At 51.3% G+C, this 22,126-nt stretch overlaps 6 protein-coding genes across 6 annotated transcripts; 2 read left to right on the top strand and 4 right to left on the bottom strand.

Moving 5' to 3' along the window:
• Positions 1–196: 196 nt before the first annotated feature.
• CkaCkLH20_08611 (calcium-translocating p-type atpase) lies at positions 197–3,813 on the top strand (the record flags this gene model as incomplete). Its single annotated transcript, XM_038891326.1, has 3 exons — positions 197–878; positions 944–2,877; positions 2,932–3,813. The coding sequence occupies 3 exons, from the start codon at positions 197–199 to the stop codon at positions 3,811–3,813; spliced, it is 3,498 nt and encodes a 1,165-aa protein (XP_038743338.1).
• A 492-nt stretch (positions 3,814–4,305) lies between these two features.
• Positions 4,306–4,902, bottom strand: CkaCkLH20_08612 (uncharacterized protein; the record flags this gene model as incomplete). The annotated part of the gene is made up of 2 exons (XM_038891327.1): positions 4,306–4,444; positions 4,538–4,902. 2 exons carry the CDS (start codon positions 4,900–4,902, stop codon positions 4,306–4,308), a joined length of 504 nt encoding a protein of 167 aa, XP_038743339.1.
• Positions 4,903–5,710: 808 nt separating this feature from the next.
• On the top strand, positions 5,711–6,433 carry CkaCkLH20_08613 (uncharacterized protein; the record flags this gene model as incomplete). Its single annotated transcript, XM_038891328.1, has 3 exons — positions 5,711–6,049; positions 6,107–6,216; positions 6,274–6,433. The coding sequence occupies 3 exons, from the start codon at positions 5,711–5,713 to the stop codon at positions 6,431–6,433; spliced, it is 609 nt and encodes a 202-aa protein (XP_038743340.1).
• A 180-nt stretch (positions 6,434–6,613) lies between these two features.
• On the bottom strand, positions 6,614–8,328 carry CkaCkLH20_08614 (uncharacterized protein; the record flags this gene model as incomplete). Its single annotated transcript, XM_038891329.1, has 3 exons — positions 6,614–7,273; positions 7,327–8,147; positions 8,223–8,328. 3 exons carry the CDS (start codon positions 8,326–8,328, stop codon positions 6,614–6,616), a joined length of 1,587 nt encoding a protein of 528 aa, XP_038743341.1.
• An 8,426-nt stretch (positions 8,329–16,754) lies between these two features.
• Positions 16,755–17,800, bottom strand: CkaCkLH20_08615 (uncharacterized protein; the record flags this gene model as incomplete). Its single annotated transcript, XM_038891330.1, has 3 exons — positions 16,755–17,449; positions 17,506–17,635; positions 17,690–17,800. The coding sequence occupies 3 exons, from the start codon at positions 17,798–17,800 to the stop codon at positions 16,755–16,757; spliced, it is 936 nt and encodes a 311-aa protein (XP_038743342.1).
• A 1,093-nt stretch (positions 17,801–18,893) lies between these two features.
• Positions 18,894–21,146, bottom strand: CkaCkLH20_08616 (multicopper oxidase; the record flags this gene model as incomplete). Its single annotated transcript, XM_038891331.1, has 7 exons — positions 18,894–19,013; positions 19,075–19,689; positions 19,741–20,019; positions 20,070–20,525; positions 20,587–20,626; positions 20,691–20,841; positions 20,894–21,146. The coding sequence occupies 7 exons, from the start codon at positions 21,144–21,146 to the stop codon at positions 18,894–18,896; spliced, it is 1,914 nt and encodes a 637-aa protein (XP_038743343.1).
• Between the last annotated feature and the right edge of the window lie 980 nt (positions 21,147–22,126).

Genomic DNA, 22,126 nt, shown 5'->3' on the forward strand with positions numbered 1-22,126 from the left:
ATCGCCCCCAGCATAGCCTTGCACAACAATCTATATACCATCTTTGTGTCACCCGAGGCCTCAGCACAGAGTCCTCATCCGGCTGCTTTGAAGCATCGTTCTATCATCTCAACTTCTCAAGCTACAGGCTTCAACCCAACCACATCATCGATGAGAGTTTCTTGCATCAGCTTCAGACCACTCAGTATCGGTGCTAATGGCGTCTCTCGCACCTCCTCAGTTGCGCGTCGATACCCGCAATCCTCGCGGTAATGACAACGACGACGCGATAACGCCGTCTCCCATATCGACACATTCAAACCCCTTTCTTACGCCGGCAATCAGCTCCGCAACAAGTATGCATTCGAGCACTACAACAGTCGTGCCCGAAGACCCGGATACGGCCCTCCGACCCGACCCCGGCACAGAATCCGACTTCGTCGTCGATAATAATCCATTTGCATTTAGCCCTGGGCACCTCAACAAACTTTTAAATCCTAAATCATTGCCTGCGTTTTTGGCACTCGGAGGACTTCGGGGAATCGAGAAGGGACTGCAAACAGACGTCAAATCTGGTCTGTCGCAGGATGAGGCTTCAGTTCGGGGGCATGTCAGCTTCCTCGAGGCTACTGGCCACAAAGAGCCGACTATCGCCACCATAGGCGCTCAGCCATCATCTGCGCACCGCGCCGACGGCAATGGTTTTACCGATCGCATCCGAGTTTACGGCAGAAACGTCCTGCCTCCTAAGAAGGCCACGCCGCTTTGGAAGTTGATGTGGAATGCTTACAACGACCACGTTATCATTTTGCTTACCGTTGCCGCGGTGATCTCATTAGCACTTGGTCTTTACGAAACATTCGGCACTGAGCATTCGGGTCAATCTTACGAATGGATAGGTAAGCGCCCAGAGTGCATCACAACCACTATGGCTCTGGATGCCCATGCTGATATGAAAATTCAGAGGGTGTTGCGATTATCGTCGCCATTTTGATTGTTACACTTGTCGGGTCACTCAACGACTGGCAGAAGGAACGCGCCTTTGTCCGGCTTAATGCCAAAAAGGAGGACCGCGAAGTCAAAGTCATCCGCTCTGGCAAGTCTCACATGATCAACGTTGCAGAGGTCCTGGTCGGCGACGTTATCCATCTCGAACCTGGTGATCTCGTCCCTGTGGACGGCATCTTCATCAGTGGCCATGATTTGAAGTGCGACGAATCGTCAGCCACCGGCGAGTCTGACGCCCTGAAGAAGACTGGCGGCGATGCGGTTTTCAATGCCTTGCAATCCGGCCAGGCCGTCAAGGAGCTCGACCCTTTCATCATCTCCGGAGCCAAGGTCCTTGAAGGCGTGGGAACTTTCGTCTGCACCTCTGTTGGCACCAACTCCAGCTTTGGAAAGATCATGATGTCCGTCCGCACCGAGACTGAGGCGACACCCTTGCAGAAGAAGCTTGAGGGCCTAGCAATGGCAATTGCCAAGCTTGGAAGCAGCGCAGCCCTGTTCCTGTTCTTCGTCCTCCTCATCCGCTTCCTCGCGGGACTGCCTAATGACTCTCGCCCTGGAGCTGAGAAAGCCTCCTCGTTCATGGATATCTTGATTGTGGCTATTACGATCATCGTTGTGGCTGTCCCTGAAGGTCTCCCTCTGGCCGTCACACTCGCACTGGCATTTGCTACCACCCGGCTTCTGAAGGAAAACAACCTCGTTCGTGTTCTCCGGGCATGCGAGACGATGGGAAACGCTACGACGATCTGTTCCGACAAGACGGGAACTCTCACGACGAACAAGATGACGGTCGTTGCTGGTACCTTTGGATCTGCTAGCTTCTCCAAGGCTTCCGACGGCGAAAAGACGACGTCTGCTGTCGAGTTCGCCCAGTCCCTCCCTACCGCCACCAAGGAGCTCATCGTCCAATCCGTCGCCATCAACTCCACTGCTTTCGAGGGCGAGGAAGACGGCCAGGCCACTTTCATCGGTTCCAAGACCGAGACGGCGCTGCTGAACTTCGCAAAGGATCACCTTGGTATGCAGGCTTTGGCCGAGACCCGGGCTAACGCGGAGGTTCCGCAGATGATGCCCTTCGACTCTGGCAAGAAGTGCATGGGCGCGGTCATCAAGTTGCCCGGTGATGCCGGCTACAGACTGATTGTCAAGGGCGCTTCCGAGATTCTCCTGGGATACTGCTCGCAGAAGCTGGACGTCTCCGATCTTTCCACTTCGACGTTGGGGCAGTCCGATCGCCAGTCCCTCGAGGCCACCATCGAGACCTATGCCAAGCAGTCTCTTCGTACCATCGCTCTCATCTACCAGGACTTCCCCCAATGGCCTCCCCACGGTGTCAACGCTACCTCTGAGGGTCACGTCGATCTCGGCGACGTTCTTCATGACCTCGTCTTCATCGGAGTCGTCGGTATCCAAGATCCGGTCCGTCCTGGCGTGCCTGAAGCTGTCAGAAAGGCGAAGCATGCTGGTGTCGTCGTTCGCATGGTTACTGGAGACAACGCCGTCACGGCCCAGGCCATTGCTACCGAGTGCGGTATCTTCACAGAGGGCGGTATCATCATGGAGGGTCCCGTCTTCAGAACTCTGACTACTGAAGCGATGGATGAGGCCTTGCCCCGTCTGCAAGTCTTGGCCCGATCCTCCCCTGAGGACAAGCGCATTTTGGTCACTCGTCTCAAGGCTCTGGGCGAGACCGTCGCTGTGACTGGTGACGGTACTAACGATGCGCCTGCCCTGAAGGCCGCGGACGTCGGTTTCTCGATGGGTATCTCAGGTACTGAGGTGGCTAAGGAGGCTTCCGCCATTGTGCTCATGGACGACAACTTCACATCCATCGTGACGGCTCTCAAGTGGGGCCGCGCGGTGAACGACGCCGTCCAAAAGTTCCTTCAGGTTTGTGCTCCTATCTTCCTTGACATCTTCAAACCGCTAACATAATCACCCCAGTTCCAAATCACTGTCAACATCACCGCTGTCCTCCTCGCCTTCATCACCGCCGTCTCCAGCCCGACGATGGAATCCGTCCTCACCGCGGTCCAACTCCTGTGGGTTAATCTCATCATGGACACCTTCGCCGCCCTGGCGCTCGCCACCGACCCCCCTACCGAAAAGATCCTCGACCGCCTTCCGCAGGGCAAAAAGGCACCTCTAATCACGATCAACATGTGGAAGATGATTATCGGCCAGGCCATCTTCCAACTCACCGCCACCCTGATCTTGCACTTTGGCGGAAACGCCATCTTCGGGTACACCGACGCCAATGAGGACCAGCAACTGGAATTGGACTCCATGATCTTTAACACCTTCGTGTGGATGCAGATCTTCAACGAGTTCAACAACCGTCGCCTCGATAACAAGTTCAACATCTTCGAAGGCGTCCACCGCAACGTCTTCTTCATCGTCATCAACTGCATCATGGTCGGTGCCCAGGTTGCCATTATCTACGTTGGTGGCCAGGCTTTCCGCATCACGCCCGGTGGCATCAGCGCCGAGCACTGGGGTGTCTCCGTCGTCATCGCCTCCCTCTCGCTCCCCATGGCCGTCCTGGTCCGTCTGTTCCCCGACGCCTGGTTCGAGAAGATTGCGAAGACCGTTGGACGCCCTGTCGTCATCGTCTACCGCGCTCTGTCCAAGTTCTTCGGCGCCGTCGGCGCCGTCTTCCGTCGCAAGAAGACCACCGACGCGGAGTCCGCTTCCACCGACGAGAACGCCGCGTCTGGCTCTGAAAAGGGCGAGTCCAAGGCCGTCGCTGCTCCCGAGATCGTCATCTCCACCCAGCCCGAGGACACCACCAACAACAACACCAGAGACGTCGAGAAGGGACGCTGAGTCGACGCTGTCGACCTCACCTCACCCTCGACGTCTCACACTCTTATTTCTTGAATTGCTAATGTTACTTGCGATGATATCCCCTTCAAGGTACATTTCTTCAGTTACGATACCTTCATGTCTGTATACATTTCTTTGGCGCGATGATTTCACGACCGGCAACTTTATATATATGGGTGGGGTGGTCTCATACCAAAACCATTCTTGAGCGGCGTTCTTTATGTGCGGATTCGGATCGGATACAACCAAAACACTCACCGTGGAATGGATACGGCACGTGGGGAAAAGTTTTACTGTCATTACGGGCATTTTGCGGAGCGAAACCTTTTGTTTTCATGTTTCTTTTTTGCATTTTCAGGATACGGCTTAGACAGACACACTTGCAAAAGAAGGGCAAATGTGCGATACGACAGAACGATGATCGGATTGAAATACTACAGATACAAAAATTTTCTCATAAATCATCAAACTTTGCGCGTGTTTGTGTGTGTGTCATGACGAACTGCACGGGATATCCGTCGGCGAGTCCGTCGTCGAGACTGTGAGGTTATACACGCTCAAACTCCCCGAATGCGGCTCCAGCCTCGGCGAACCCTGTTCGTCTTTCAGAATCGTGAAACTCGCGTTGCCACTGTTACACTCGTCAGTAAACTCTCCAAGCCCCGACACGACAAACAAGAAAGATCAAACTCACTACGCCTGCGAACAGTTCCCCCCGACATACGTCGTCTGGATCACGATATCCGCCACGAAGGTCTTGCTCTCGCCGCTCTCGCCCGCCACGCTCGCGCCGCGGATCAGGTGCCACCACGACTTGTTCCCCGCGGGCGGCAGCAGCGACTGCTTCACGCCCAGCATCGCGGCAGACCCGGAAAAGGTGCGTCCCGCGATGATGAGCTGGCCGTTGTCGGCGGGCCAGAAGTCCGTGAAGGTGGTTGTGGCGTTCTTGTCTTCCGAGGTGAGGTAGTATTCTTCCACGAAGGCGGCGAAGGCGGCGTCGACGTCGGGGGAGGGTTTGTAGGGCGTCATGTCGACTGCGGCGACGAGGGGGACGAGGGGGACGAGGGGGAGGAGGTGGGAGGGTTTCATTGTGGTGTTGCGGTAAGGACTGGACTTGAGTAAATGAGTGACGTTGGGTGGTTTTCTAGACAGTAGACTGGATCTTATCTTGCTTTAGAATCTACCGCCAGCTCTAGCCAGGCATTGAAGCCTTTATTTAACAAGCTATCCAGCCGCCCTACGAGGCTGGAAATCACCCCTTTCACATGGCCCTAGATCCACCGGGGTCACCGGCGCAGCCGGGTCCTCCGAAGAACAAAAAAAAGGGGCGGACGGTCTCGGCGCGGAGCATGCGGGAGAGGCCCTGCAAACCTTCATCCCATCTTTGACAGGGACCACCCCAGCTGCTTCTGCAGACTCGCACCCCGGAACTCGCGAGTTTATCTGGGGCAAACTGGTTCGTGCGGCCCGCGAAAAATGGGATGGGCCATTGGAATACGGTTTGGGCGTTGTTTAATTGACTTTTTGGATGTCATTGTTTTAGCTTTCGCCTTGAGCCGAGAAAATAGGGGGCGGCGCAAGGGGAGTTGTTAACTTGAGGGCTTTCTCGCTCTCGGGGGTTGCGTTTGTGCGTGTCTTTATATAGCATAGTTTGTGAGGCTCTGTAATAGGTATTTAGTTGAAACGTTGGCATTTGATGCTTCAGAATTGATTACTTTTCAGGTGCTCCAAGTTCTCTCAGTAGCTGTTTCCTGGTGTATATATCCCACCGGCTGGCTCTTCTCATCAACCACAACTTACTATCCACAGTCAACCTTCCCGCTTCCTCACATTCGTTCACACAACTTTCTTTCAGTTACACTCATTTTCTGTCTTTTCCGATCCCGCTACGGTCAAGATGTATCTCAACCTCGCCCTCCCCGCGCTCCTCGCCGCCCGCCTCGTCGCAGCGATCGACTTCACCGACTACGACCCCCAGCCGGGCGTCCAACCCGAGTTCAAGGAGTTCCTCAACGCGCAAGTCTCACAAAACAGAGTCACCTCCTTCCGCAAATGTACTGACCTTCATGTTAGTCTCGTCACCCCGGCAGAGGATCCCACCGCCACGACGGCGTACACGGATTTCTTCACGCCCGACGGCATGCAGACGACCCTGAGCATCCACTGCGTCGGCGCGGAGGCGATCACCAAGTGCAAGCAGCGCTTCCTGCCCACCGACGGCAGCATGTCGCTCACAGTAAGCGAAGTTGTCTCTCCCCTTCCGTCCTGCCGTGCGTCTGACCTTTGTGTTCAGCATTTCCCTAACACGACTTTCGTGGCGGAGAACAACGCCACGGCGACGGTGTATGAGGCGCATGGTCGTATTGAGAATAACTTCAAGGTAGGCAACTGCTCGCAGATTTAGTAAGTCGATTGGATAGACATGTGTGTTGATGAAGAGGTTTACTAACTGCTGGGTAGCTACAAGACACAATACACGGTTCTCAAGACGAATCAGTCTGTTGATGCGGCGCCGAACTTGTCGACGAAAGCTGAGCAGCAGGTTTACTGGTATCATGATTACTTTGTGAACCCTACGGGCGTGCCATCCGATATTCCTTGCGATAGTCAGAAGGCGTAGAATACATGTGGCAGCATTTAGACATTTCTAATTCCAATTGAACAACAATAGACGTCTGGAGAGTTTCCTCGTCTGATCTTTACATCTGATGATGAACGGCCTCTTCTTTAGCTCCGCGTCTGCACAGCTTCAACGTCCCTCTTGGGCAGGAATGATGTCGACTCAAACTTTCCGCCGACCTTAAGCGTGCTCAGCCTGCTCGACCTTGCCCTCTCTCTCCTTCTCGTCCAGTGTAGGCTGCGCGTTCACAGCAATGATAACCTTGGTGCTCGCTCTGCCAACGCGATACCACGGCATAGTGAAGAGCTCATCCATGTGATCCATCGACAGCCCCTTGGTCTCGGGGTACGCAAAGTAGGCGTACACCGTCATGCACAGGGTGACACAAGCGAAGAGGCAAAAGGGGCCCCAGGAGTGCATGGCAAGGACCATGTTCGGCTGAGCTCTGGATAAGGCGAAGTTGACCAAATACTGCCAGGCTATGCAGATGGCCATACAGGTGGAGCGGATTCGGGTCGGGAAGGCTTCGGCGTTGATGACGTACGGTGCGACGGCCCAGGAGAAGCTGTACCCGACGGCGAAGACGTAGATGAAGACCACGGCTACGATGCCGCCGACTTTCGAAATCTCTCCAGACGTGTCTGAAACTCCGAGGAATGCGGTGAGATAGGTCAGAGATACTAGGATGAGACCTGATCCGACGAATAGTCCTGTGCGACGTCCGAGCCTGTCGATGATGAAGAGGCAGTATAGTAGGACGGAAAAGAACTTGACTAGGCCATAGATACCGGAAAAGAGGTAGTTGAAGGACTGCGATGTGATGCCGATAGACTCCAAGATCTGGCACGTTCTGTTAGTTGTTGCGGACTGTCAGTGAGAGAGGTTATACGTACAGAGTTCATGTAGTAGGTCAGAATGTTTCCTCCTGAGAACTGAAAGCCGACTTGCATCGTCAAGACCAAAGCGAGACGCTTTCGAATGTCAGGGGAAGTCATTTCTTTCAGAAAGCCTCTCCACCCAGTGGCTAGAGCAAGCTCATGCTCGATACCGGCACGCATGTCGTACAGCTCTTGTCGAAGATATGCGTGGTCGCGGGGAAGTGACCTCAGGTCCTCCAGAGCCTTCTCGGCGGCTTCCGATTTTCCCTTGCTAAGGAGCCATCGTGGCGACTCAGGCACGAAGAACAGACCGACGATGAGGATGACTCCAGGCAAAGCTTGAACTCCCATGGGCACCTGCCACTGCTTGTCGGAGCCCCCAAGATTGAGAAGAGCGCCGTAGTTGATCCAGTACGCCAAGCCAACAGAAAGCATGGTGTTGGCATTGTACGAAGCCGTCAAACCGCCTCGGATGGCGCTGGGTGCGATCTCGGCCATGTAGTTGGTGCCAACGACACTCGCTGCGCCAGAACCTGCTCCTGACAGGAACCTGCCTACGAGAAGTTCCGCCCTGCCACCAGAACCGCCCGGGTTTGCGCTCATCAAGACGGCCGAGATGGAGTAGACGAAGGCCGAGAGGCCGAGAGACCATCTCCTGCCGAGTTTGTCGTTGACGGGAGCGATGATGAGGGAGCCGACGCAGGAGCCGAGAATCAACATGGAGGTGATCCAGGCCTTCCAGTCAGCGAGTGACTCCTCCGACATGCCGTTGAGCTCGAAGTGTTTCTTGAAGGGCGAGAAGGCGAGGACGCCCGAGATGTTGGCCGTGTTGAAGCCTGCGAATAGTATGCGTTGATCAGCGCTATAATCTTGGCATCGGGGCAATAAAAGCTTGTTTGCCTGTGACTTACCATGAGCTGACCCGGAGAAGGAGAGGATGATCGAGTAACATAAGATCTTCCACGAAATCGCCTCCTTAGGCGTCTGCTCGTAAATTTTCTTGTCGATGATGGCCATTGCAAAGACTTCCTACCGCTGACTGGAGAGATGAAAGTTCTCGCTCGTCGCTCAGATAGGGGAATGGGAGCAGAGGCAGATTTGAACTCAGGCTTGGTAGGCGGAGGGCTGGGTACCCCGTCCGTGTCGTGCCATGGGGACTCCGCAAATTCCTTGGTGGGTATCGAGCCACTTGAGGGTCACAAAGATCCCACAACTGCATCTCCAGCCGCCTTATCCGGGTGAGAGACGGTGTTGTCCTCGATGATTGTTTAAGTACATAGACGGTCCCGAAGACTCCAGTAAGATGTTCAGTTGCTGTTGTCTCTGCCAAACATATTGGAAACTAAGATGCAGATTGATAATTTTGCTATCATCAAGTTTTCATCTCACAGATAGAAAGACAATGAAAAGTCGAAGCCGTGAGGAAACATCTGGGGGACTGGTTCGTCGAGTGATGATGCTCGCAACTACCCCACGGGAGGCGGCTCGAAGAGTATGGGGAAGAGCAAGGAATAGCTTTGTTGAGACAATAAGGCACACATGATTGGTTGGGTTAGTCCGCGTTCTACGAAGACTCGGGTTGCTCCCAATGCGGTCCCTGCGTCTTTCACGCGGAGAAGTCCGCTCCTCCTTACTCGTGGCCGGGTTACTCCGTACTCTTCTATTCTTCAAGACTTCGGCGTAAAGCCGGTCATGTAAATGGGCTAATCGGTTTCCTAATCGAACGCCTTTCAGGCTTTGCCATGGATATAAATGACGGGCATGTCTCCGTCTAGCGATGTCGATCCTTCTGCGGCCGGTGTCCGGCATGGACAGAAGGCCGCCCCGGGTCCAATATCAGGCTGCTTATTATTAAGTTCCCCAGGTTTATCTTCCAACTGGCTTGTGCCTTGGCCAACGTTGAAACTTGAATCCTCATGGACTGGAGTAGTAAACATATCCAGTCCAGTCTGCTTTTGCTAGATTGGGTTATGCTATACATGGTCATTCTGGACAATAACTGGCACATGTACTCAGATTGTCAATATCTTCAACTTAAGGGGAAACTTGGATCCCTGTATGAATCTCTGCATGTTCTTATTTTCAACCCCTTGTGTCATGAATGCGCTCTACAGTTCATAATAATTTCTATGTCTTCCTTATACTACACCGACACGTCTGAGTCCCGAGCCTTTCCGTGGAAGTCCCGCGAGAATCTAAATGTTGGGTCTACATTAACTTCTGAAAGTTTTGGCTCCGCGCAGCAAGTTCGTACCAGTCCGAGGTTGGGTAACCCTACCCTCAGTCACAGACCGTGGTAGAGATATACTTCAGGAGTTCTAGGCTGTGGGTTGAATGCGCAAATACCATGCCGTAAGCATCTTCGATGGTACGTCTGATGCAAAGTAGGAAAGGCGTATTTCAACAAAGGGAGATCTGAAATACCCGGGCAAGAGAAATTGCATTCACTTCATTCACAACCCAAAGTTAGAAGTCTGCATTGTAACATTTCTGTCCATATAAATGATAAAATCGAACGATACTGGGGATATGCCCTGTATTGGTGATGTACGCAATGAGGTTTTCAAGAAATAATACACTACCTAGTACTCAACGTTGGTCTTTCCGAATAACTCACATAAAGACAAGTGTTGAGAGCCAGCCGTCTAGTGATATAGGTAAGGAACAATAGGAAATTGAAAGGGTCCGGGCTGCATTCGAATGTATGAAAGCTCTGGACACATCCAAGTCGTTACGCAAGCACTGTACAGTTGTGATAGTCGAGTAGCTAACACACGACTCGGCATATCCCCGAGAAGGGGCGCACGTGATTCGATGTGACTTGTACATTGATCTCCCAGCAATTAGGAGTCCGGTTCCAGGAGTATTATTCGAAGCAGCAATGCTTTTTGACCCAATCTCTATGTCAATGTCTACATATTATTGATCTGCCTTTGTACAATTAAATGCATCGATCACCAGCAGCCTGAGGCTGAACGAGTGGTGCTTCCGTGGCAGCCACGAACTATGCGATTTTGAGAGGGAATCGTGACCCGTTGCAAGCGATGGTGTTGTGTATTATGACCACGGGCAGTGTTTAACGCGGATGATATCTGATCAATTAGATAACGAAACCTAGCTAGACCTGTTGGTATAGTTGAAAACGGCAGCATCGTCATGCGGTAGGAAGCATCCCGCGCTAGAACCTTAGCCGTAAACATTACAAGGAGCTCATTCCAAGACCGGTCTGGAATGAGAACAGTTAACTTTGTGCTCGTTGGGTATGTCGAGCCAGAACTAGGAGGTTTGGTGGCTGCATTGTATTGCGTAGAATATTGCATTAGGTGAGAACAGTCAAGCAACTTACATGTATGTTCTTTCACTTAGGACACAAAGGCTTTCCTGTATAATAGAAGTTACACATCAACTGAATGTACAGATATCACAATATGTTTATGTTAAAATAAAAATCCACTACACTCCCCGTGCACCGGCCGCCGATATCCATGCCTTAGCAACAAAGGAATAATTTGGTTTTCATCGTATCTTACCGAAACGATTCCAAAATGCAGTAGAGCTTTGAGTTCTTAGGAACCGGGTGCTAGTGTGTGTCTCGAGCTTCAGTATATATTGCCAATATCTTTGTGGAAAATAGGCAATAGTTGCGTGGAAACAACGTAGGAGTGATTGTACCTTTCTATTGAATAAGTGACCCAGAATCGAGGCCCACGATGCTGACTTTTGGGACTGAACGTGGTCTTTGCACATGCTACACAAGATATGAATCTTCCCCGTGCTCCCCAGTTTCGGCACTCGATACGTTCCGCATCAACTGAGTCAATCCGGAGCCGCCGCCAAATTTAGAAAACAGCATCATGGAGCCCCCGGTTCAACCTCGGAACTCGTTTGTTTCTCGCTTCAAACAAATCATGCTTTACCATTTGCTGAAATGACGACGGGCTCATTTGAATGCCTGTGTCTATGACAAATCGCATCAGCATCGACGTTGAACGCCCGCTGTTGCCAAACATGCGGGTAATGCATCACATGCTAGGGTTTCTTGCAATCTTGCGGCGTAAACCAAACAGAAACTTTTAGTCATGTTTTGAATGTTTTGGATGTCTATTCTGGCAACCTCTAAAAGGTCCGGTTCTCTGTCATTGCCGCATCGATGGCAGCCTAGGGTATCAAACAACACTCAACCTAGTCCTCCTTGAATTAAAATGTGTGAATTCCATCTCTTTTCTTTGATGCTTTTTGCAGTCTATAAAATCGAAGACGCTATGCCGATGGAGCTTGAAGTCGAGCGTGGTATTAAAAGTGGGAGCTGTGTCCCGGCGTGAGCCTTGGTAGCATCGCGAGTTGGACGCGATATGCCCGCTTGAAGAGGCTTTCATATTATAGTACTTGGTGTCCTGCACCTGTCATCGTGTGATCGTAGCTGCTTAGCAGCATGGCGCAGAAGTAGGTTGTCGATCGGGTCGATAGTCGGGGTGAACTGACTGTAGGAAATTTTGTCAAATCCACGTCTTGTTGACTAGTGACTGGCTATGACTTACACTGCTGATACTGTAGTTCTTCATTTGTTGATCCAGTAGATGAAGCCTCCAACCCCGAAAACGCATGTTGCAGCTGATTTGCAAGTTAATGTTTGTCCTCATGAGTTGATGATATTGACAATTTCCACGACTTACCAACTGCCAGCGTCTCCAGGACAGTGTGATCAACACTCCTCTTCATCAACATCGTTCCGACCTCAATGGCCCCCTCCTGAAGTAACCTGGCGTCGATGACGGGCATGGCCGCGGAAATATCGAAATGCTCAAAGATGGACAAGAAAAGAAAGAGTGGAAAAATGGGAGCGGAAAGGACGGGAAGTTCGACGATCACCGGGATCAAACGGGACAAGATATTTTGGTGTTGATGCGATACTAAGAAAAAAATGCCCGAGATGCAGGATCCGTACATCATATAATCTCAAGCCAAGACAGAGTCCCGCCATTTCCCCGTTCCGTCCGTCGCAAATTCGCAATCAACGTATCGTGGTCCACCGTTCGACGAGCTGAGGCGGAGGCCGGGGTCCGGGGCCAAGACACATGAAGCGCGCGTCTGGGTCTCCGTTGGACCATCCTCACACGCGTGGGCTTGGGAATGGGCTCATGTCATCTCATTTCGGTTTCAGTAGGGGGTTATGCAGGCCACGTTATGGACGTCTGGAAAGATTCCGAACGGTGAAGATTGGGTGTGGTCTGGTCCATTGACTAAGGTAAGGTGGTTTCGGGCCCGTCCTTAAAACGGGTTGTGCCGACACCAGGGACACCGCCACAATGCAATTGAAGCAAGTCGACGCGGCCGATTTACGGATCTGCGAACGACCCAGACGTCGAAAATCAGGTTCCATATAAAAGAGAACCGATTGCGTGGTTCAGTTGCTGTTCTCTTATGCCAAATCGAAACCCAATCGGCATGTTCAACAGGCCCAACTGCAGTGTTCAGATGGCATTATTTTTTCCACACCGTCTCATCTCAGATCTGGTGTTCGCAAGATTCGCAAAAAGCAAGATTATGTCCTCCCACCGGAAGCATTTGAATTGTCGCAAGACTCGCGTCCTCTTGCAGCGGAAGCACATCAGCTCTGTGGGACTCCCCGTTTCAGCCTCCTGAAACAAGGAGGATCCGCGGACGAAAGGTCGCATGAACTCCTCTTAACTGCTGTGACCCCGGCATATCTGCCCACAATCCGTCGCAATCCGTCGACACGGGCACATTTATTAGACGAGGCCGCCTGTAATTGCTAAAATTCTGGCCCTCCACAAGCCTATTGCTTAAAAACCGGGAACAGATGGGAGCCGCGTGCGGAGAAGCAACAGCGTAGTTCACTTATTGTCTCTCTCTTTTTGTTCTTCTCCAGTCTGTCTCATCTCATTCTCGACTTAAATTGAAAATGCATTGTGTTGATTGAGATCGAGTACAGCTGGCAAGTCACTGCCAATGGTCTTCAAGTTTTAAGCTGGTCGCTACCCTCGCAAGCCAAGACGCCATGCCAACTTGGCAGCCTCCCGACCCCTTCGCGTGACAGGCCCGCGACGGCTTGGCCGGGTGCTTGGCTGCTCTCGACCCATTCAAGCTCGTGGAAGTTCAGATTATCAAACTTGAGCTCATCTTGAGGCTATGAGGCTGATGCTGTCGTCGGCACTTTCGGCCGGTAAATGAGCTCCACCGTGTAAGAGTGCGATGCAGGTATTCGTACGCGCATGGCCGAGTTCTGTTCCGCCAAGTTGATTCTAGATCTGGCCGTGATTGAAGTCTTCCCTGTCGCCAAGCCAAGACACATCTGGCTACGATGCACCGGACTTTAAATTACCGTTTCGCCGAGAGCAGAGGCGCTTCCAAAATACATATGCTTAATTTTTAGGTGACATCGCGGGTGCCCCTTACATACATGTGCGTTGAGAAGAACATTTCTATAATCAGTCAATTTGCTAGATGTGCTTTTCCCACCTGACGTTCACTCGACCTGGTTGTGCTCGACACTCATCTCAGAAGAGACCTCTTTTCCGAGCCGCAATAACCTCAATCAATTTGATCTCTCTCATATGTCTCATCTCATTGTTTCACCCGATGATTCGGCCAAGTAATAACACATGTCGATGAAGACAGCGTCCACTCCACGAGTCCCAAATCCTAATCAGTCCAAAGGTCCATAGCGCAGTGGCATCTCGAACTCAACGTGTGGTTTATCTCGAAGCTCCTGCGGGACTGGTGGCATAACTTCCATCCCCTCCAATAGAATGACCTGTTGCCCGCTCTGCCCCCAAGACTCAGCATATGGCGAGACTCGCGATGAGTGAGAGGAAAAGTAGACTTACCGCAAAATGATGGATCATGTGACAGTGCAACATGCTCACAGCGGGGAAATAAATCTGGTACCGAACCACCACGAACTTCCCCTCTCCGGCACGAAGGGTAAACCCATCGCGATATGGCGGGTTGACTAGATTGAAGTACTTTTCACCTCCGTTTCTCGTCGCGTCTCTCACATCCTCCCAGTGAAATCCACCTCCACCCTCACCGATGATCCACACTTTGTGGTTGTGCTTATGAAAAGGGTGACTCGCATCGACCTTGGCGCCGTTCTCAATGATGAGGTCAACAATTGAGCCGTTCTTAAGGAACCCATTCGAATTGCCCCACGATGTCTTCCCGCGTGACTTTTTATTCCACATGATTGGGGGGACATTTTGGCGGAAGAACTCATGCGGCGCCGCGTTCAGAACCCAAGTAGACGGGCCAGTGTTGTTGACTACAAATTTGAGAGTGAAGTCGGCCTTCTGGGGTGGTGGTCGATGAGGGAACGGGGCCAATTTGGCTTCATTCATGACGTTGTTCAACGAGTTGATGACACTGCCGTTCAGATGCAGCCACGGTTTCGTGCTTGGAACCGTTCGATTGGATTGTTTCGATAAGTCCTGTGAAGTGAATTTGTCAGCCACACCGAAAAGCGAGGATTGGTACTGCGTTGCCATTCAGGTCTCTTCATACCTTGGTTGTCGGATAGCGAAGAATGCCGGCACCCTGGATCATCTGCTCCGAACGAAGAGAGTGCAGTCTCAACGCATAATCTCCAGCTGGCTTGTCCAGTTTGACAAGAATACTGCGCAAATCGTGAGTTAAGTCTCGATTGTCAGTCGGAGATTGAACAGAAATGCATACCTTGTCCTCTCACCGAGGTTCACATGAGTTCTCACCACCTTCTGCGGATGGACAAACTCTCCGTCAGCAGCTACAACCCAAAACTCATGCGCATCGATGCTGATGGCAAGTGAGTGATGAGCCCCTGAATGGATGAAATTGATCCACATCCATTCTTCACCTGGCTCGGCCTGCATCACCTCAAGCTCTGGACGAGTTTCAGTGCAGTATTCCGTGTTGGTATACTTGTGACCTGGAATCTTATAACGACACCCTCTCTCATTACGACCAGGCCCTCCAGCATCTTCGAGGTCCTTCGGCGACTCACACCTCGTCCCGCCTCGCCCATTAAGAGTGAGGCTGTTCGCACAGACGGGGATATATCCAGTGTCGCGAAATCGGATCAGGTACATGTCCATTGGTTGGTCGTTCCAGTCGGCAATGACGATATGGCGGGGATTTTCCTCCGCCGCGCGCATAGCACGGATCTCATGCTTGTCGTTGGATATGAGGTGATATGGCCGAGGACGCCAGGCAGCCGGTGGTATCCAGAGAGGCCCTCTTTGTCCCTGCATAGAACACACATGAGATTTCAGTGCAAATATCATGGAAAGAATAGGTGACATCAGTGACTCACGTCGGAGAATGCAGGTCCAAAGTGCCCGTGATAGAAGTAACTACCGTACTGGCCTTTTGGCGTGAAGCGATAGGTGTAGTTGTCCCTTGGTTCTGTTGCCCACTACTACTTGTTAAACCTCCAATAAAATAAAGCCGTCATGTATGATGCATCAAACCTGGGTCACACCGGGAACGCCGTCATTCCAGGGTTCATTGATTTGGTAGATTCCATGCCTTTTCAGTGATCAGTCTTCTCCCATCCAGCCGGAATTGATTGAATGCCTCGACCGTACCAATGAATTGTGGTTTCAATTCCGAGCTGGTTGTCTACAAAAGCCTCTAAAGTCTCGTCCTCGTCGACCGTCAGTACAGGGCCAGGAGTCTTGCCATTGATGAGATAAGCTGGACGACCATGGCCATCTATATAGAGTCAGAACGGACGGTACGTGATGTTCGCTTGAAGTTCATACCTTGCTTGTCCCACGCATAAGTCAACGTCAGATTATATCTCCGGACTCCCTCACTGGCCACAAAGATTGGGAGTAGAAGTGAGGTAAAGATAGTTCTGATCGGAGCCATTCTCAAAAGAATTACCATAAAATGTCATGTATCAGTATGGCTTCCCTTTCATTCTGTGTTTGTGACGACTGAATCAGCTGCCGCTCATAATGCTTCACAGACTTGTGATGGAGCACTCGCATTGAAGCTCTGAACACCACGGGATAATGGTATTTTCCCTCTCTGTCCAAACTTCCTTAAGTTACAAACAAACGCCGAGTGCCGTCAGCGGTGATCACGTCAATCGAAAGTCCGAGTTGCCCATGCACAGGCTGAGCCATGTTCCCAGTATGTGATCCGGAGGTTGCATGAACGAGACTCCTCTATGAACTCTAGGTGGAAGCTTTATCTTTTGAGTCATTGCGTGTTGCCGAGAATCCGAGTCATTTCTCAAGCAAGTCCGGGCTACTCATCACAGGTCCAAGTCCGGTGCTACGAGGTGGTGGGGGTGTAGCAGTAGCATTTGGTCACAAACATGGTTGTATTGCTGTATACTAGTATACCCTGAATAAATGAAAGGCTTTGTTTGTTCATGGCACAAGCAGTCGCGAGAAACTAAACACTGTTTACAAGCGAAGACCTTCCTCCACGTCTCATCACAATCTAGGCTCGACATAATTGTCAGGGTTGCTGTCCAAGAACTCGTTCACCCTTGCCGCGTTGTTCTCGGCATACTGCCAAATGGAAGCATGCCCGGAGCGGGGCCAGATCACCAGTTGGCAGTTGGGAATCCTATCCATCAACTCATAGCTGCGGGGCGTTGGGACGAGATAGTCGTCGTCACCTGTCATGACAAGCACGGGCATCGTGAGCTCGTGCATCCGGTAGAAAGAATGCTTGTTCTTGTCGCCCGGAGCGCTCCAGTGTTTGATAGCCCCCAACTGTATCATGAAGCTTTCCACATCGTTGAAGGTCGGAAGTTTCCCCTCGGAAGCAAATTCGTTGAACTCACTCTCCCGCAGGCGTTGAAAGTAGGCATCGGCGGCGGCCCTACCCTGGTCATCGTTGCGGAAGAAGGTGAGAGTGTATGCAGCCTGCCAGTCTGCCTCGGACGCGCTCTTCTGCAACGACAAAAAGCGATCAAGATTGGGGTCGGTCCGAGGCCAAAAGTGTTGACCAGGAATTGGTGCTGACGGATCGGCTCCCACGAGTATCAAGCGTCTCACACGCTTGGGCTCCGCAAGGGTCGCCATTTGACAGGCCATGCTCCCGATCGAGAACCCCAAGAGATCGACGAGCTCGAGTTCAAGGGCGTCAAGAAACGCATTCAGATCATCCCCCATGATGTTTACTAAAGCACAGCTCAGCTTGCGGGTTCACACAAACGGGGGTCAAAAGGATGCCCACTATCAGATGGTGTACGCTGGGTGTCGCCGCTGCTCTGACCGACCGCGGGCGGGTCGAACATGATGACAGGGCGTCTCACCGACAGCGGACGTATGAAGACGGGATCCCAGTAGCCCATCGATGCTCGCACCTACCCTAGAGTGAGCTTTCTGAACAGAACAGGGACCACGTTGAAGACACTCACATGCATGTGCAACACGAGCGGGATACCCTTTGCGGGACCGAGTCGACGATAGGCGTACACAATGCCATTCTTCGCTTCCACTTTCTGAGCTGGGATGTAAGTGGGGATCATGTTTGCAACTTGAGTGATGGTAGATGAGAAACAAGTAAGGTCAACGTAGCTTGCTTGATACACATGGGCAATAGGTGCGTGCAGTTGCGCACTTGGTTCTTTGTAAGAACTGACATGTTGTTGAATTCCACTAGATATGCCGCCATGCTTTGCAGGGTGGTTTCGTTCTAGAAAATGGGAAAAGCCTAAAACGCTTCAATCATTCGAGAAAACGTCTGCCACTTTTGAACGAAGTTTATTCGAGAAGCGTAGACGTGCATAAAGTTCGCTCTCAACGTAATCGAAGGTTTATTTACCACTGAGGCCGTATCTGACCGCAGACTGTGTGATTGCAACCATTCTAATGGAACAACATATCAAACTAAGTCATGAAGATTGGTAAACTAGCTCCATGTATCTCAACACTGAAAGTAAGAATGAGGGTGTAGTAAAGCAAGCTTTCATGTTCATGATCGACTGTTTACACTACCTTCAAGAGATCATGAGTCGCTTTCGGCACCCTTTTTCACACGCAAATCCCAGCCATCCTTGAATGTCTCGCACTGGCAGCGAGTCAAACTGACCGGTGTTGATTGGATGTTGAAATGTTCGAAAACCCGCGATGCGCGGCGCGCGGAGCAGGCTCCGGTGGGTTTCTCGACCGGGAACTATTACTTCGACTGCTGTGTTGCAGACTAAACATGCCGAAAACCTTACGTTGTTGCATAGATCACTTTAGGGGACAATTCTATTGGCTGTACTTTTCACGGAAACATATAAACTTCCGTTCGATGTTCACATCAGACGCGACGATTATAGTTCAGAATGAGAAGAAAACTAAATTTGGGGGAACATGCTGGCCACGCGAACAATAGTGAGTACAGCCAACACTAGAATACGAGTTACTCGGGAACACAAGTTTCATATATCCATTTTGGGACTAAAAACGGAACATGCTACCGGAGACTATCCGAGTAGACGCGTTTTTCTGGATGTCCGGACGACGGCACGTTCTTTGCAAACATCGAACTTGGGATGTAAGGAACATCCTGCTGGGAACCATTCAGTCTTTCTCTCCTTCGCCGCGCGTTGCTTGACGGAATCTTAAAACATTTTAGCCAAAGACACCGTCATTTTTGGGCGTGAATTCGACATGTGGCATGCTTTTCACATGCTGAGGAACTTGGAAGCCCGTTGAATCTAGGCCCTCGAGTAACGGAACCGACATTCCCATCTTTGAACGGGTAAGTCAGATCGGGCCGACCACTGAAAGCACATGGCGAAAGGGATCTTACCGCGTAGTACTTGAACTTATTCGAATGCAGCATGGTGGCACCGCGCACGCGGATCTGCCACCGGAGCACTGCCCAGCCAAGAGGCGGCACGTCGTGGACAAGCTGCAGGGCGGGGTTCTTGAGGTTAAGCTTTGCCGTCCCAGCCGCGATGGCGTCCTCAACCGTGTCCCACTCCCACGTGGCGTTGGGCTTGGATCCGAGGAGGAACATGGGGTCTCCATGTTTGTAGAGCGGCATCGTGTCGTCGACTGTGTTTTGGACGATCACGTCGACGGTCGTGCCCCAAGGAAGATCTCCCACAATCGGTGGCTCAATGGCTGATGGGTTGTTGATAAACAACAGAGGAGCCATTTGTGCATGGTAAAGCTGCCACGGCTTCTCGTTCAGGAAAGTCTCCGTGACGTGCTTCTCATATCGCGAAGGCTTCTGGGCAATTTGGAAGTGCAGAGTTCGGTTTGCTCGTGGTGGAGCTGACGGCGGATACGGCGCCAGGGACTCCGGTGTTGTCGTGTTGCATTTGGGATGAATGGAGCCATCAGGAATTACACAGGGTGCCGAGCCGCTCGGAGGATCATGTATTTCCATGGGAGCACCATGTGATGGGTATCGCAATGCCTGTATCTTGTTAATTGAGCACAAGTAAGAGGGAATTAATGAGAAGCGTACCGGATATCGCAGGATAGAATATCCTTGGAGATTTTGACGATTGCTTGTTGACACTAGGCGCATCGCGTAGTCGGCGCCTTCTCGATCGAGCTTGACTAAGATGGTGTAGCGAGCACCGTTGGTGATGTAGAGCACGTCAACCAGCACCGGCTCGACGAAGCCTCCGTCGTTCGCAACAATCCACATCTTGTGATCATCAATGGTAAATCGAACGGCATGCTCAAAACCAATGTTCAAAACATTGAGCATAATCCAAGGTCTGCCGTGGGTTTCGATCACCTGAAGAGGTTTAGCATGGGACGCATTGTTGAGAATACAGAGAGAAGTACCTCATAATCTGTATCAGTAGGAGTACATCGCACACCATCATTTCCTTGCTCTATCATACATCCTGACTCATCCAGTTGATGGCCGTTCAGAGTTGAGAAGTTGGGGTGGCGGCAATGTCGTCGGCCTTTTGAATTGACAAGAATAGAGTCGTAGCAGTCGAGGTTGGTCCCTTCGCTTCTCATCTCAAGAACGCGCCAGGTGACGTCTCTCCGGTAGTAGTTCCAGACAAGTATGTGTTGAGCGTTGCGCTCTGCTTCGCTTATCATGACCAGCTCATTAGGAGAGGTCGTGATGCGATGATAAGGCCTGGGGCGAGACGGCGAAGGTGCGACGTATGCCAGGCCATGAGCACCATCCATAATGCCAACACCGGTGTGGTCAGCATACCAATTCAGGCCCCAGTGCCCCGTGGTGTCATATTTCGATGTGAAGTTTCCTCGTTGAAGAAGTCCATACTAGGGCATTGTCTGGTTAGTAGAGCACAGCCAGATGGCCCAAAAGGGGGATAATATGTACCTGGTTGAGACCCCCAGTCCCGTCATTCCAAAAGCCGAATCTATTCAATTGTTAGTATAATCGAATTATATCTCCTGGTAATCCCATCATGCGCGTCCTCTCACCTTCTGTGATTCATGCCCGACCAGTGGATCGATACTTGGCCGAACAGATCATTGTGAACGTTCAACTCGACGATGTCCCCCTCTTCCGCCAATAAAGTCGGGCATGGAGTCTCGCCATTGCAGACAAAGATGCCTCTCCAGAAACCTCCATCTATATCACAACTTCAGTTAACCATGCACTTAAAAATGTCGCTAATACACACCTAAGTTCATCCACCTCGCCCCGACTGTGAGATTGTACTTTCGAACGATTTGGTTGATAGCTTGGCCGTGATGAACCCGCCCACTGCCCCAAAGAGGCTCAATGAGGCGGACAGCTTGAGGAAGAAACCACCAGCTCAAAGTTAAGCAAGAAATGGCGAGACCAAATATTGACCAGCGAGCTCGCCGTGAACCCGTTGAGGATTCATAATCCGTCTTGCTAACAATATGTCCTTCGTCGCGGGAAGCACCCATTGGGCTGGTTTTGTCAAATCCTTTTGAGGTCTGCATATTTGAATGGTATCACTGAAGAATCTTAGGAGGTGATAAATATTCAATTCATCTCGTTGCAATTTTCAAATTTCCCTCACCGATATGGACTTTGAAAATGACGAGTGAGAATTACGCCCTACAAATGCCCGCTATTCGGGGATTACGTTTCTCCCATTTTTGGTACTATATGTTTAATGGAACCAGCCTGTTGACGGTAACCCCGCCTGTTGCTTGCGTCGCAAGAGTACTGACTTGAGCGGCTAGGTGGGCAGTTGGACACAACTGGAATCGAACCATCGCAAACCAGGGCATCATCACCTCAAGCAAGGCAAGTGGTTTGAGAAAGGAATCCTGTTTAGGTGCTTTGGTCTCATTTGAGCCAAAGTTTGTGCATCTTGGAGGTTTAATTGATTTGCTGTCACAGAGAATGGAGCCAACTGGAGAAACTACCGATAGAGTTTCCCCGGTCGAGCTGATGTGGGGTGGGTTGAGATTTGAGACGGACATGTGTTACCAGCACCGCGGATCAGCACCGGACGAAATACCACTCAAGGTTCCGGATACATTCACCTGATTCGAAGTTATCATATGTTCATTTCCCTGTCGTTACACACCATCTATGTTGTCTTGACAACATAGCGGCTGGGGATGTCATTTGAGGGCACATAGCCCTTGACTCATGGTGTCGTCGACCAAACAGGCATGACCGAAGCTCTTGGTGTCACCAATGTTTAACGGACAAGATTGGGACGCCGAATCAAAGAAACATGCATCTGGGATATGTTGGATGTGGTGGCCAGAGCTCCAATTCGCAGCCGATCCAAGCGCTTGGCATTTGACGAACCTCATAGCCCTGGATGACAGAAAGAGCTCCATGAAGCTGAGCTCTCTTCATAGTTTGACATTCGCACAGCTTCTTTTGGAATTGCGCCATCTGTTGGACCTCAACTTCATTCATCCTC

Source organism: Colletotrichum karsti, assembly GCF_011947395.1.
Source record: "Colletotrichum karsti strain CkLH20 chromosome Unknown Scaffold29, whole genome shotgun sequence".
NCBI classification, from domain to species: Eukaryota; Fungi; Ascomycota; class Sordariomycetes; order Glomerellales; family Glomerellaceae; genus Colletotrichum; species Colletotrichum karsti.